General features: G+C 42.0%; 1 protein-coding gene across 6 annotated transcripts in view; it reads right to left on the reverse strand.

The window, feature by feature from the left end:
• Positions 1-14,119, reverse strand: part of rubcn (rubicon autophagy regulator) — a 63,223-nt gene that overhangs the window by 21,505 nt on the left and 27,599 nt on the right. For 3 of the 6 annotated variants that reach the window (XR_006035316.1, XM_042111752.1, XM_042111750.1), the window contains exons 9-13: positions 11,615-11,736; positions 9,951-10,146; positions 9,230-9,334; positions 3,426-3,500; positions 396-456 (exon numbers count right to left, since the gene is read on the reverse strand). Coding sequence is in view for 5 of the 6 variants with exons in the window: in XM_042111752.1 (XP_041967686.1) it covers positions 396-456; positions 3,426-3,500; positions 9,230-9,334; positions 9,951-10,146; positions 11,615-11,736 (559 nt within the window). In the remaining variant the exon portion in view is untranslated. The remainder of the gene's footprint in view (positions 1-395; positions 457-3,425; positions 3,501-9,229; positions 9,335-9,950; positions 10,147-11,614; positions 11,737-14,119) is intronic. The other 3 variants (XM_042111751.1, XM_042111753.1, XM_042111754.1) reach the window with 3 other exon arrangements.

Consider the following 14,119-nt stretch of genomic DNA (forward strand, 5'->3'; position numbering starts at 1 on the left):
ATTTTTAAACTATTTTACCTTGTGTTTTATGTTTTCTTTTTATTATGATATTTACCTTTTAACTATTCTTTGACTATATTGCCTTTCTATGCTTTTATTTGTTATTATTGTTTAGTTTTGTTTATGTAAAGCACACTGAATGACCTCTGTGTATGAAATGCGCTATATAAATAAACTTGACTTGACTACTCTTGATTTACACCTCCAGACAAAAATTTACAAGATCGACATTACTCTGATCACAGGGACAACCGTGCTCACAGAGCAACAACGCTAGTACAACACACTGGTCCTGCAATTAGCCTGAGCCACATCTGAAATCGTGATTACATTTGCTCAGCGGACTGTGATGTAATCCTGTGAGTTCTTGACTGAAGACATGAAACGTCACTCACATGGACTCAGAGCTGAGAAAGGATCTGCTGCTTGACGTCACGCTTCTCTTGATGTCTGCATCTATTAGCAAGGAATAGATTTGCCTTTAGAACACATCAGCACATAATGCACACAATCCTGTACAATACCGTATCAAAATTTAGTCTTCCATCATAACTATGACTAGAAGATAGACCTTGAGAGACAAAGATGTGATAGAACATAAACATGGATAAAAATTAAGATTTTATCTACTGATAATAATAACCAGTAGGCCCATCAAAATAGTTACCATATAAAAGATACCTTAACAGGCAAGACCAACAAGATGGAAGAAAGAAATATTTGTGATGACATTCAGCTGAGCAGGAAAAGCCATAACAATGGGATCAAAAGAGTGTGTATATATATATATATATATTAACTTATAAAAGCTACATGAGTCTGGTACATATTCATTTACACTCTATAAATTAGTGAAACATTAAATCATTAAATCGTTATATTTGATGAAAGCAAAATTACATATTGCATACTGTTCGTATCGCAATTCATTTTAATCTTCATACTGACTGTCTTGGTGAGTTCATGGTTTTTTGTTGGCTGGGTACATTTCTCTAACTAGGATGAATGTTGATGAATGTGAGAATGAAGAGTTTTAGTCCAAAATGGGAAAAGAAAATTAAATAGATTTTTTTTTATTATTCACACAAAATAAAACCCTTTCAGATGGTTCTCAATTTCCACCAACAGCGTGGCTAAGTTCGGTACAGTACGGAACACAATTATTACTGTCTCCATGGTCAGAATTTGCGAAGCGTGCCAAAACAACTGAGCCGTGCTGAGCAGAAACCTATTGTTTCCAGTCTTTTACTAGCAGCTAATGTTAGCTAGCCAAAGCAGTAGAACTGAATACATATTTGTAATACTTATGAAAGCTGTGGTCTCGTTAACTGTATGCAACGCTACTCAACATACATCCCACCTATCAAGTTAAAAGTACCGTTACCAGTGAAGATGAAAACACTAAAAAACTACCGCGCTTTACTTAACGGAGCCAAACCGAGCCGCGCCATTGGTGGAAATGACCTAAATGAGCTAAATGAGTGCACTAATAGGCTACTGATGGCCGATAATAAACTTTTATATACTTTATTTTTGTAATTTATATTAATTTCCCATTTTAGAGATAATCTCTTCAAGTGATGCCTCGCTGAGCAGCACTCCCTTTTGGGTGACATGTAACATTTAGTGCTCTGGATTCAGAAGTATATGGGTGTGTGCAAGCAAGCCAGACAAGAGAGCAGCCAAAGCAGGACATTAACTGCCAAAGAGGGAGAGCGGAAGGAGAAAACATTTTCAGGAAGTAAATCTGTAGGTGAGTCTGTCGCCTGAGCTGACTAATCTGTAGGTGAGTCTGGTGTCGCCTGAGCTGACTAATCTGTAGAGGTGACTAATCTGTAGAGGTGAGTCTGGCGTCATGCCTGAGCTGACTAATCTGTAGAGGTGAGTCTGGCGTCGCCTGAGCTGACTAATCTGTAGAGGTGAGTCTGGCATCGCCTGAGCTGACTAATCTGTAGAGGTGAGTCTGTCGCCTGAGCTGACTAATCTGTAGAGGTGAGTCTGGCGTCGCCTGAGCTGACTAATCTGTAGAGGTGAGTCTGACATCGCCTGAGCTGACTAATCTGTAGAGGTGAGTCTGTCGTCGCCTGAGCTGACTAATCTGTAGAGGTGAGTCTGACATCGCCTGAGCTGACTAATCTGTAGAGGTGAGTCTGTCGCCTGAGCTGACTAATCTGTAGAGGTGAGTCTGGCGTCGCCTGAGCTGACTAATCTGTAGAGGTGAGTCTGGTGTCATGCCTGAGCTGACTAATCTGTAGAGGTGACTAATCTGTAGAGGTGAGTCTGGCGTCATGCCTGAGCTGACTAATCTGTAGAGGTGAGTCTGGCGTCATGCCTGAGCTGACTAATCTGTAGAGGTGAGTCTGGCGTCGCCTGAGCTGACTAATCATCAAAGCAAGATGGAATTTCAGAGAGCCATCAGAAAGCACAAGCTGTACAAACAAAGACAGGACGCCAGAAAACCGACCGAAGTTAATTAGACGAATACAAACAAAAATGGCAGTTAATTCTACTCAGGAGTAAAACTGCAGAACTGAAGTGAACAATTCCTCCTACGCACACACAGTAACATAAGCAAGCATGCACACACGCACACACACACACAGTCTAACATAAGCATGCGCACACACACACTTACAAAATGTTCCTACCAGAGACTCTGCAGTACATTTTCCAGATAACGTGTGCATGCCTGAGCGGTCCGGTGTTGTAAGCAGGATCTGCTTTGCGTTTAGCCTGTAGGGTTATCTCTAGTGCATCAAGCTGCACTGTTTAGCCTGTAGGGTTATCTCTAGTGCATCACGCTGCACTGACAGCCACAGACTCGCTCTGCTTTGCATTTAGCCTGTATGATTGGCTCTACTGCAATAAACTGCACCGACAGCCACAGACTCGCTTTGCTTTGTGTTTAGCCTGTAGGGTTATCTCTAGTGCAACAAGCTGCGCTGACAGACAGCCACAGACTCTGGAGTGTTTTTGGCATCAGGTCAGTCTTCAGATGTGAAAAAGACCAACAGGCCTAAATCTGCATAGTAGCTGGTTGGGACCAGCACCAGATTTAGGGGCAGCCGTGGCCTACTGGTTAGCACTTTGGACATGTAACCGGAGGGTTGCCGGTTTGAACCCCGACCAGTAGGCCACGGCTGAAGTGCCCTTGAGCAAGGCACCTAACCCCTCACTGCTCCCCGAGCGCCGCTGTTGATGCAGGCAGCTCACTGTGCCGGAATTAGTGTGTGCTTCACCACACTGTGTGCTGTGTGTGTTTCACTAATTCACGGATTGGGATAAATGCAGAGACCAAATTTCCCTCACGGCATCAAAAGAGTATATATACTTAGATTGGGCCCTAATCTGAGCCGGATGTGAGCCAGAGTTGGCGACTATCTGTCAGGCGTTGTTTGCCCACCCACCCTGCTCCCTGCAGGTACCTGAGAAGAGGGAAGCGAGTGACAGGGATAGGCCACTCTGAGAAACCACCATCAAGGCCTCGCACCCGCAGCCATCTGCAGGACACACACATACACACACATTCGTTGCTTGAAAGTTAACTCAAAAACGTTATCCAAGATGGCGGTGCTAACTCATAGAAACCCTTATTTCTGTATCAACAAGTAAGTTCAGGGTTTGTGGCCCGATATTTCACAAAAGTTAGCGAGAAATATGCACTATTAAATATAAAAAGTCAGGTTTTGTAACCAAAAAATACATCTGAAGCCATGTACGATCTATCTGTCAGCTACCTAGAACGTAGAAATCGATAGGCATCAATTACCTGCAAAGCACAGCCTTGTTTACAGCCCACTCAGCGGCAGGTTGGTGGAGCTGTCACTGTCTTTTGTAGCTAATATGACTGTAGGATTAGCCTATTAAAGAAAGCTTGAAATGGTAACGTAGCTTATGTACCCGCTGTGGAGCACAGTCTCCGTCTGTTATGTAGTCTTTGCTGTTCATGTTTAATACATGCAGCCAGCCTAGTAGTAGTAGTAGTATTAAAAAGGAATTTTAAAAACACCAAAGACCGTAGTCAATTTTGGCAGATGAGTGAATCAATGAAGAGCCAAACCAACATTATAGACTTTAAAGTTCAACGTCTTTCCCTTTTATTATAATTTTCCCTTTGGCTCAGGCATCAGCGTAGTGCCTGGTGATTTTTAGCATGATGAATACAAATGACTGAAGTTACCCCGCTCACAATCGGTTTGATCTACTGCCCTCTGGGAAGAGGTACAGAAGCCTGCGCTCCCGCACTACCAGACTCACCAACAGCTTCATACACCAAGCTGTAAGGATGCTGAACTCTCTCCCTCCTCTCCCCCCTCCACCCTCAGCTACATAACATCCTGGACATTGGACCCACAATGGCCGCCTGCACTACTCCACTTGCACACTTGTACACTTTACAACTTGTTGTTGTTGTCCTGAAAACACAACACTTCTGCTGCTCTTACATAACTTGCACCACTATGCCACTTTCTTTCTTACTTAGGTCAAACAGAACTACCCAGGCCTTTTATTGGCCTGACTTTGCACTAGTATTTTATTGACTGTCTATGCACAAGTTCAACCAAATTTTGCTGCTCTTATTTTTTTCATTATTATATGTGCCCTCTTATTTACTTACTTTTTTTGTTTACTTGAATGTTATGTTTGTCTGTGGACTTAAATTGGTAAAATATGTCTTGTCTTCACCGTGGGATAGTGAGAAACGTAATTTCGATCTCTTTGTATGTCTGGAACATGTGAAGAAATTGACAATAAAGCTGACTTTGACTTTGACCACTCACCGTCAATGGCATGTGCAGAGTAGGCTACCCTAACACCAAGGTAAAATGTGATATACCCCCCCTGATTTATCCTTTTTTTGGCTATTCAAACATGTTGTAGATTTTTATTCACATAATTACAGTGCATGAAAATGCACTGTACTGTTCTTCCTAGGCAACTTCTTCTTCTTATTATTCCGCTTACCACTTTTTCCGTACGCAATTTCTCTTGAACAGTTTAACTTAGAAACTTCATTCAAACTTTGTAACGTAGGTCTTCAAACAGATCAGGTTGGTATGTCTTTTCAACTTTGAAACTTTTACACTTTTTAAACTATTAAAGAAAAACTTTTTAAAAATCCCCATAGACTTAACATTGCCGATTATGACATTATAATACGGCCGTTAAGCAATTAGAATCCTATGGCAGGTGTTCAGGCCACCTGGATCAACTGCCAGTCTCAGGCTTTAAGCATACAAACTGGCCCTATTAAGACTACACATCCTGTTCAACTGCTTCCTCTGCCAAATACTGTTTCAAAATAAAAGTCCTCACTACAATATTTCACTATTAAACAATTTAACCCTTTAAACTACTTAACTTTTTAACTGTTCAGCCATTGTAATTGTTACTTGTCATCAACTATGACTCCTACCCACTGTAGCTAGTTAGCATGGTTAGCATTGCTAACATTTTTAACAAAACTGCTAAAAATGATTAGCTAAGTAACATGGTTAGCATTGTTAGCATGCTAGTTAACATAGTTAGCATACCTGCTAAAATGATTAGCTAGGTTAACTAAGTCACATGGTTAGCATGTTAACATTGTTAGCATGCTAGTTAGCATAACTATTAAAAATGATAAGCTAGGTTAGCTAAGTCACATGGTTAACATAGTTAGCATGTTAACATTGCTAACATAGTTAGCATGTTTAGCAAAACTGCTAGAAAACGTTAGCTAAGTTAACTAAGTAGCATGGTTAGCATGTTAGCTAATGTTTTATAGCAGTGCTAGCAATGCTAAGTAACATGGTTAGCATAGTTAAAAATCTTAGCATAACTGCTAGCAAACATTAGAGCCATTCCAACGTTCAGTTATCGTCAAATAAACTATTTGAATATCAACATTCATTAAACTTCCAGTCTGTCGACAACTTTTAAACTATTTACCTTCAACTTTTAAACGGTCTACTTTTAAACCATCATTAAACTATCTATTAAACTAGCTGTCTATCAACAACTTTTAAACTATCTACTGTCTATCAACAACTTTTAAACTATCTACATTCAGCTTTTAAACAGTCTACTTTTAAACTATCTACTTTTATTAAGCTATGCAACCACCATGTCTATCCTAGCATCACCATAGTAACCATCTCTGTATTATCTGTTTTAACTATACATGATATTTTACATCACAACTTTAGCATTTTCATGCACTGGTAATTCCTTGGAATTGCATTTCTAGTTACTAGGTTGCTGCCTTTTCTGTCCCGCAGTCCAGGATAAGAAATGGAGCAGTTCACGTTTGAGTAGAAAAATATTAAACTAAACAGTAGGAAAACGAGACAAGCAGCATAGCCTACAAGTGCACACGGCGGCTGGCGGCAACCATTATCATCATCAAGAGGTGTGCTAACTGTGTGCTGCTAACTCAGCTAGCATTATCATCATCATCAAGAGGTGTGCTGCTAACTCAGCTAGCATTATCATCATCATCAAGAGGTGTGCTGCTAACTCAGCTAGCATTATCATCATCAAGAGGTGTGCTGCTAACTCAGCTAGCATTATCATCATCATCAAGAGGTGTGCTGCTAACTCAGCTAGCATTATCATCATCATCATCAAGAGGTGTGCTGCTGACTCAGCTAGCATCATCATCAAGAGGTGTGCTGCTAACTCGCACTTCCGTATTGCTTTGCATTGAGGTGATACTTGAACTCCTATGGTAGGCAACGGAAATTCCTTACTGCAGAAATAGTAGATTGATGTTCCTGTCAACAGTTTAACAGATTAGTCTGGCCGTTCTTTTTTAAAAGGTAGGGTTAGGTAAAGCTAGCCTATAGGCCAAATGTTTCATTCAAAGCAGTGCTTTCTCGTCTGCCTCCTTCAATCACTATAGCCAGACTGCCCTGTGTCAAATGTCACTATGAAATGCGATTAATCAGCGTTCATTTTTTAATGCGTTAATATTTCTGTAATTAATCAAAATTAACATGTTATTTTGACAGCCCTATTATTATTATTATTATTATTATTATTATTATTATTAATAATAATATTCTGACCCAGCTCTAAATCCCCACTCTCCAGGTCACAGTCAACACTTGTTCTTGCAGGGTTCTTGCAAGTTTCAGTAAGTCAAATTTAAGACCTTTTTAAGACATTTTAAGACCATAAAGATTGAAATTTAAGACCTACACGACGCATTACCAAAAAATATTCAAATCAAAGAAATTCTGAAAAAATGTAGCTTTGGCAACTAGCCATCTAGTATAGGCCTGAATACTAGCAAATTAAATGACACTTGTTAAACTCACCTCAACAAGTCTTTTGCAGCCTTGGGCAATGCTACAAACAGTGCAGTGTGCAAGACTCATTATGTTTTACTCTTATGAGACAAGGGTATACCCTTTTGTGTAGTCTGATGTGAAATGGGTCTTAAATGTTCCTTTTTGGGGGCCACTGACTCTGCCATGACGCTCCTGTTCCTAGATACACTGAACTGATCAATTTAGTTCGGGAGAAAAAAGATAAAAGCCCACCTACACTGAAAATTGATTGGTTGATTTAGCAAAACAGGCCAGGATGCTCTCTGTCTTGGATGCGCTTCAGGCACACACGCACCACCCCTCTCTCTCCCTCTCCGTCGTGTGCGTGCTAAACTCAGATGCACACGCGATTTGAATTCCCGGTCTGGCTTGCACGTTCTTGTTCCTTCTAGATTCCGGGAGATTTGATCTAATTTGCGGGCGTCAGGAAGCCGTTATCGGGAGACTCCCAGAACTTCGGGAGACTTGGGATCTCTAGCTAGACAGCACTTTGTCACCAGCACAGAGTGTACAACGTACCTTAAAGTTACCATGTTTAACCATGTTAAAATGCGCATCTCTCTCCTCCCTCTATTGTTGTTTATGTTTGTGTTGCTGCATGGTATTACACGTGAGTCATCATGCTGAAAACGTGAGCGTTAATCCCCGAGACAAGAGAAAAGCAAAGAATATATCTTTTACTAAGGTAAATGACAAAAATAGTAGGCCTAACACAAAGTGACTCAATACTTTTTTGCTACTTTGTAATAACTTTCTGCGGCCAGGGTTTCTGGAAATGAACGATGGTAAAATATTTTTTAGACTTGACTAAATGAATTTTAAGACCTCGGAAAGAAAATCTGTCCGTTTTTAAGACGTTTTAAGGCCTTAAATTTAAAGTTCTGAATTTTAGGCTTTTTAAGACTTTTTAAGACCCCGCAGGAACCCTGAAGTCACTTTGAACAAAAGCACCTGCTAAGAACCATACACATAAACACTCACACACGTCAGTGAGTGAGACACAAGTGGCCACACGTGTGTGCGCGCGTGCGCACACACACACACACACACACTCCATCAGCTGTTAGTGTGGCTCTGCCCATGCTGTAGGCTCATGGGAGCACACCCCCAGTAGCACTCCTCTTTGGTGTCAGACTGACCCCAGACTGGACTCATCTCTGACCAGCCAAAGGCCAACGTTGGTGCAACACCGATAACAAACACAAACAGTGCAAAGCACTGCAGATACGGTCCTGAAATAGAGTGTGTCTGTGTGCAAAGGGCTTAATCATGCATATTGTTATGCTCTTTGAAAAGCAAAGCTGAATTCAAGCCTGTGCTAATGGTTTGTAGTACTGCATGGCAATATGAATAATGATTGATGAAGGCATGATGGAAGCATGATGGACATGATTATCCGTCAGAAGAATGACAACAACAACAAGTGTTCCTTTACACACACCAACATACTCACACACACATACTCACACACGCACACTCACACACACACACACCAACACACGCGCACTCACCAACACACGCACATACTCTCACACGCACACTCACATACTCACACACGCACATACTCTCACACGCACATACTCTCACACGCACATACTCTCACACGCACATACTCTCACACGCACACTCACACACACACCAACAGACGCACACACTCACACACACACACCAACACACGCACACTCACACACGCACATACTCTCTCTCACACACACACACACACACCAACTCTCTCACACACCAACACACGCACACTCACACACACACCAACACACACACACACAAACACACACCAACACACACACACTCACACACACACCAACACACACCACAACACACATACTCACACACACACCAACACACGCACATACTCACACACACACACACACACACACACACACACTCTCTCTCTCTACCTTTCAGCTCACACTCCTCCACCTCTCCAGCAGAGCCAGAGTCCGACAGGTGAACAGAATCCTGGGAGCTCCGGCAGGATCCTCCACTGTCTGTGGAATGGAATGCTGGAATGGAACAGCAGGGGAACAAAAAGATTACATATACATTCCACGGTAGTTATCATAACGTCAGCTATCATCAACCGTCCTGTATTTCCAACCATATTCATTTCTATACAAACCAAGACGGCGGATTCCTAAAGAAATGCATGCACCCACACCATTACATTTTATCGTGACTCGAAGAGCTGTAAACAGTGTTGTAAGGCTGTGTGTACAAATCCGCTTGGAGCTCCAGTGGAATTTTGATTTGCGACAAGAATTCTTGGGCTAACCGTTGATGTGCCGTGAGAAAGGTTGAGAATAGGCACCCACCAGCCAAGCACTAAACTCCGAGCGTGGTAAACAAAATCGGATATTTCAGGCAGTAAAAGCCCCGGTAAGAACCAAACTAGAACCAAATCTACACACCTATAGCTACTGAAAAATGTAAGGTTCATTTATCAAAAGTTATTTTGATGTATTAAAAAACATTGTTGTTTTAGAATTTTCAAACGAAATGGTTGGTAATTGGCACGTTTGGTTCCATACGTTGCTGGTGCAAGAGGTGGCTCTTGTGGAATGTAAGAGGTTGTTGCCATGGTGCAAGAGGTGGCTCTTGTGGAATGTAAGAGGTTGTTACCGTGGTGTGAGAGGCTGTTGGGCGGCAGCCGGCTGCGACGGATCTGCTGCCTGCGCAGACGAATCTTCTGCTTGAGCTGCTGGATCTCATTGTCGCTGTCGCCCTCCTCCTCGGCCTCCTGCTGCCGGCGCACGTTACACTTCATCAGCTCGATGGCAGCGATCAGCGACTCCGAGATACTGAAGTGAGCGTTCTCCTGCACAAAGAGATACTCTCAGTATTTCAGTTTTACTTGTATACAGCCATAGCATGTACATACATGCAGCACACAATATGGCAACATATATCCATAAATTCCCAAGACAAACACTTGACTTTCACTTAAGTGTTTAAATGGTGGGCGTGTTAGCTTCACTGAGGTGTTTCCAGCAACATATTAGGAAGCATAGGCCATTTTACAGCGTTGTACAATATATTCAATGAACAACAACATGCAGCATTAAATGGATCCATAATCCAGTTATACTGAGCACTGCTGGTTGGGAAATATTTTTGAAATAAACTTTGCAGGGATGTGATGTAGGCCTACTGTTTAATACATGGGATCACAAGAGTGGCTCCCGAATCAGACGTTTCAGCGATTTCGCTCAGAAATCTCAAAGGCATAATACTGTCGCGATCGAGGCGCCTGTCCCATACCTCAAGTTTTTTTGGTGAATGCAGTAATCTTATTTGCTAGGTGAGGTAGGTGCTTGTCTTTGCCTTGTAACTGGACCTTTAATTCAAATGTATCGCTAAGATATATCAAATATATCGCTAAGATAGGCCAGCTTCGTCAAGAAATGTTCATTAGTGAACGTGCTTGCAGATTCAAACATGCGCTCTTCCTCCAAGAAGAGGTGACTCGGAGCTCAAACACGCGCAACAGCACTTTACCTCGGGAAAGCCACCTTGCCTCGCTGTGAAACAGTACAGCCTTTTGGTCAGCTACCATCTCTTTGCAAAGTGCGGAGAATAGACGCGCTTTTAAGGGCCGGGTTTTGATGAAATTCACCACTCTCACAACAACGTTCAAAATCTCATGTAGGTCGGGACTAACTAAGCTGCCTTGACACGAGCGCTTCCCTGTGAATAACAGTGCGTCCATTGCGCATCGGGTGCTACCTGGGCCCAGGCTACAGATAAAAAATAAATTTAAAAAACTCCTGTTTTTCATGTCAGTTCGCGCCCCACCTGGCATGTCTCCGCGACCCAGTAGTGGGTCACGACCCACAGTTTGAGAAACGCTGGCTTAACTGAAGTCTTTAAATGGTGGGTGTGTTAGCTTCACTGAGGTGTTTAAATGGTGGTTGGGGTGTTAGCTTCACTGAGGTGTTTATATGGTGGGTGTTAGCTTCACTGAGGTGTATATATGGTGGGTGTTAGCTTCACTGAGGTGTTTAAATGGTGGTTGGGGTGTTAGCTTCACTGAGGTGTATGGTGGGTGTTGGCTTCACTGAGGTGTTTAAATGGTGGGTGTTAGCTTCACTGAGGTGTTTAAATGGTGGGTGTTAGCTTCACTGAGGTGTTTAAATGGTGGTTGGGGTGTTAGCTTCACTGAGGTGTATATATGGTGGGTGTTGGCTTCACTGAGGTGTTTAAATGGTGGGTGTTAGCTTCACTGAGGTGTTTAAATGGTGGGTGTTAGCTTCACTGAGGTGTTTAAATGGTGGGTGTTAGCTGACCTTCTCCAGGTCTGCACAGCTCCCGAAGTCCTGCTCTGAGAGGTAGCTGATGAGACTCTGGCCTTCCGACGGCTTCCGAAACATGCCATCTGGGACACTGCTGTACTGGGAGCCATCTACACCTCAATAAACACACACAGGCGCGCACACACACACACACACACACGCACGCACGCACGCACGCACGCACAGGCACACACACACACACACAAGCATATTTTAAGTTCCATTACGCTGTATATCGGTAGCCGCTAATTTGTAAAATGTAAGCCACTCACTGGACTCCATATAGTCAAGTCAAGTTTATTTTATAAAGTAAAGAATAATAATAAAATAATAATAAGAAGAAAACATGAAACACACAAGGTGATCGTACATAAAAGCATAAAATGTTTTTGTGTATCATCTGAAGCGGTTTGATAGTCTTCTTAAGAAGGCCTGTGAAAAGCCGATTGCCGTAGGCAACCCTACTGGAGATGAACACATTAATACGTTTTTCTAGATCATGTTTTGACATTAGCCCTCTAAGTTTGGCAATGTTTTTGAGGTGGTAAAAAGCTGATTTAGTTATTTCTTTCATGTGGCTGTTTAAACTTAGATCACTGTCAATTATGACACTAAGATTTATAACAGTATCCTTTGCTTTAAGCCCTTTAATATCAAGGAGAGTGGCAACCTTAACCCTTAGAACCCGATTGACGCAAAGTGCGTCAAAAAACACACCCTTTCTTCTCTGTTACATTGCTCCGCGACTGTTCATCACAACGAGATAAAACCTTTATTTTATGACAGAGAAGAAGTGGGGCTTTCCAAAGAGACTACGCACGTGTCTGTACGATCAAGTATGAAAATTTAAAAAAAATCATGAAATTAAATCAAATTGCATCATATTTACAGTCTATACTTCTCTGCGTTCACCTGCGCACCCATTACTCTTGTTCGAATTACTCGCGAACCCGTGATCGCATAGATATGACAAGCATATCAGATGAAAGAGGAGAAAAAGGGCTATCCATTGGTACCATGGATATCAATCTTTCTGGCTTATAAAAACAGACGAAGTAACTGCAAAATATTAACGTCATGTACACAAACCAACGCTGCACACCCATTACTCTCGGAGTAATTACTCGCGGACCCGTGATCAGATATATATGCCACCTATGTTAGATGAAAGAGGAGACACAGAGCTATCATTTGATACCAAATGCATCCTTCTGGGTTATAAAACAGACGAAGTGACAGCAAAATAATTCTTCATATAGCTGGACATACCCCACGTTTTTGTCTGTTTTTGTGGCAAAGCATGTTTATAATCCAACGCTATCGTGTGTTTCTCTATGGCAAAACATGTTCATAATCCGGTTCAGGGGGTCACCAGGGGGGGACACCACAGGTCAAGGACGTTGGCGTAGAGGTACAGTTGCCGATAGCAACAAACAAACTTCTTTCTTGTAGGTATGATTTGACCCAGTTGATGACTATACCTAAAAAGTCCAAACCAGTGCTCTAATCTGTGTAGTAATATGTTGCGATCAATAGTGTCGAAGGCTGCACTAAGGTCCAATAACACTAGGACTGATGTTTTGCCTGCATCTTTATCAGGGCTCTACAGTGCGCCCATTTCACTCGCACATGCGAGTAAAAATGATGCCGTGCGAGTGCAAAAAAATATTTAGGCGCACTGGTGCGAATGACTTCTAACCATGTCAATGTTTGTCTACAAAATACACCGCAACATCGAGAAACATTACTGGTGCAAACCATAGAATCACGTCGCGAATGCAGCATAAAAACTACACCTCCCATCAACGTTAGCGGTTTCGCGTTGTGACTCTCTAGTAGTCGCTTCTAACAAATCCATGAGCGCGCAGGAAAAAGCGGAAAGTTAGACTAGCCAGCCAAGATGCAAAGATTGAAGAAATTAGTTCTTCTATCCACCGAATTCATTGGATATAGGAGGAACAGGATGAGATTCTGAGAATGCAGTGAGAGAAGGAAAGTTAACCTAACATGCCTTTTAGCCCAGTTGACTTATTGGCTGCAATATGCAAAATATAGCTGTAGCGAACCAGCACAAAAGTAGCCTCCCGTAATACTCCCATTTTATTCAAAGGTAGAACGCTACTGACAACTCCAGGCTTCCACGCATGCTTGTTTGTTTACACCGAATACAAGCTGAAGTGCAAAACGAAAGTAGGCCTAACGTTTGCCTACTGCCCCCATCAATGCAGATATTTCAAATAAAAACTAAAAGTATAAAACATATATCCTTGATTAGCCCATGTTGGGTTTTGTGGAAGAGTAAATGGACTGTTTTAGTAGTAGCCTAGTATTAGGCAGTATGCGGTCAGATAGGTCACCATGGGCATATTTGGATTAGCTATAGATGGATTCACAAATAAATAAATTAGCCTACATTTGGCAGGATACTTGATATACAGGCTAAATGCAAATATGGCAATGTATTATATTATTTTACATTAACAAAATGTAGGAAAATAG

The sequence above is a fragment of the Alosa sapidissima genome, chromosome 12, assembly GCF_018492685.1.
Source record: "Alosa sapidissima isolate fAloSap1 chromosome 12, fAloSap1.pri, whole genome shotgun sequence".
Lineage (NCBI taxonomy): Eukaryota > Metazoa > Chordata > Actinopteri > Clupeiformes > Clupeidae > Alosa > Alosa sapidissima.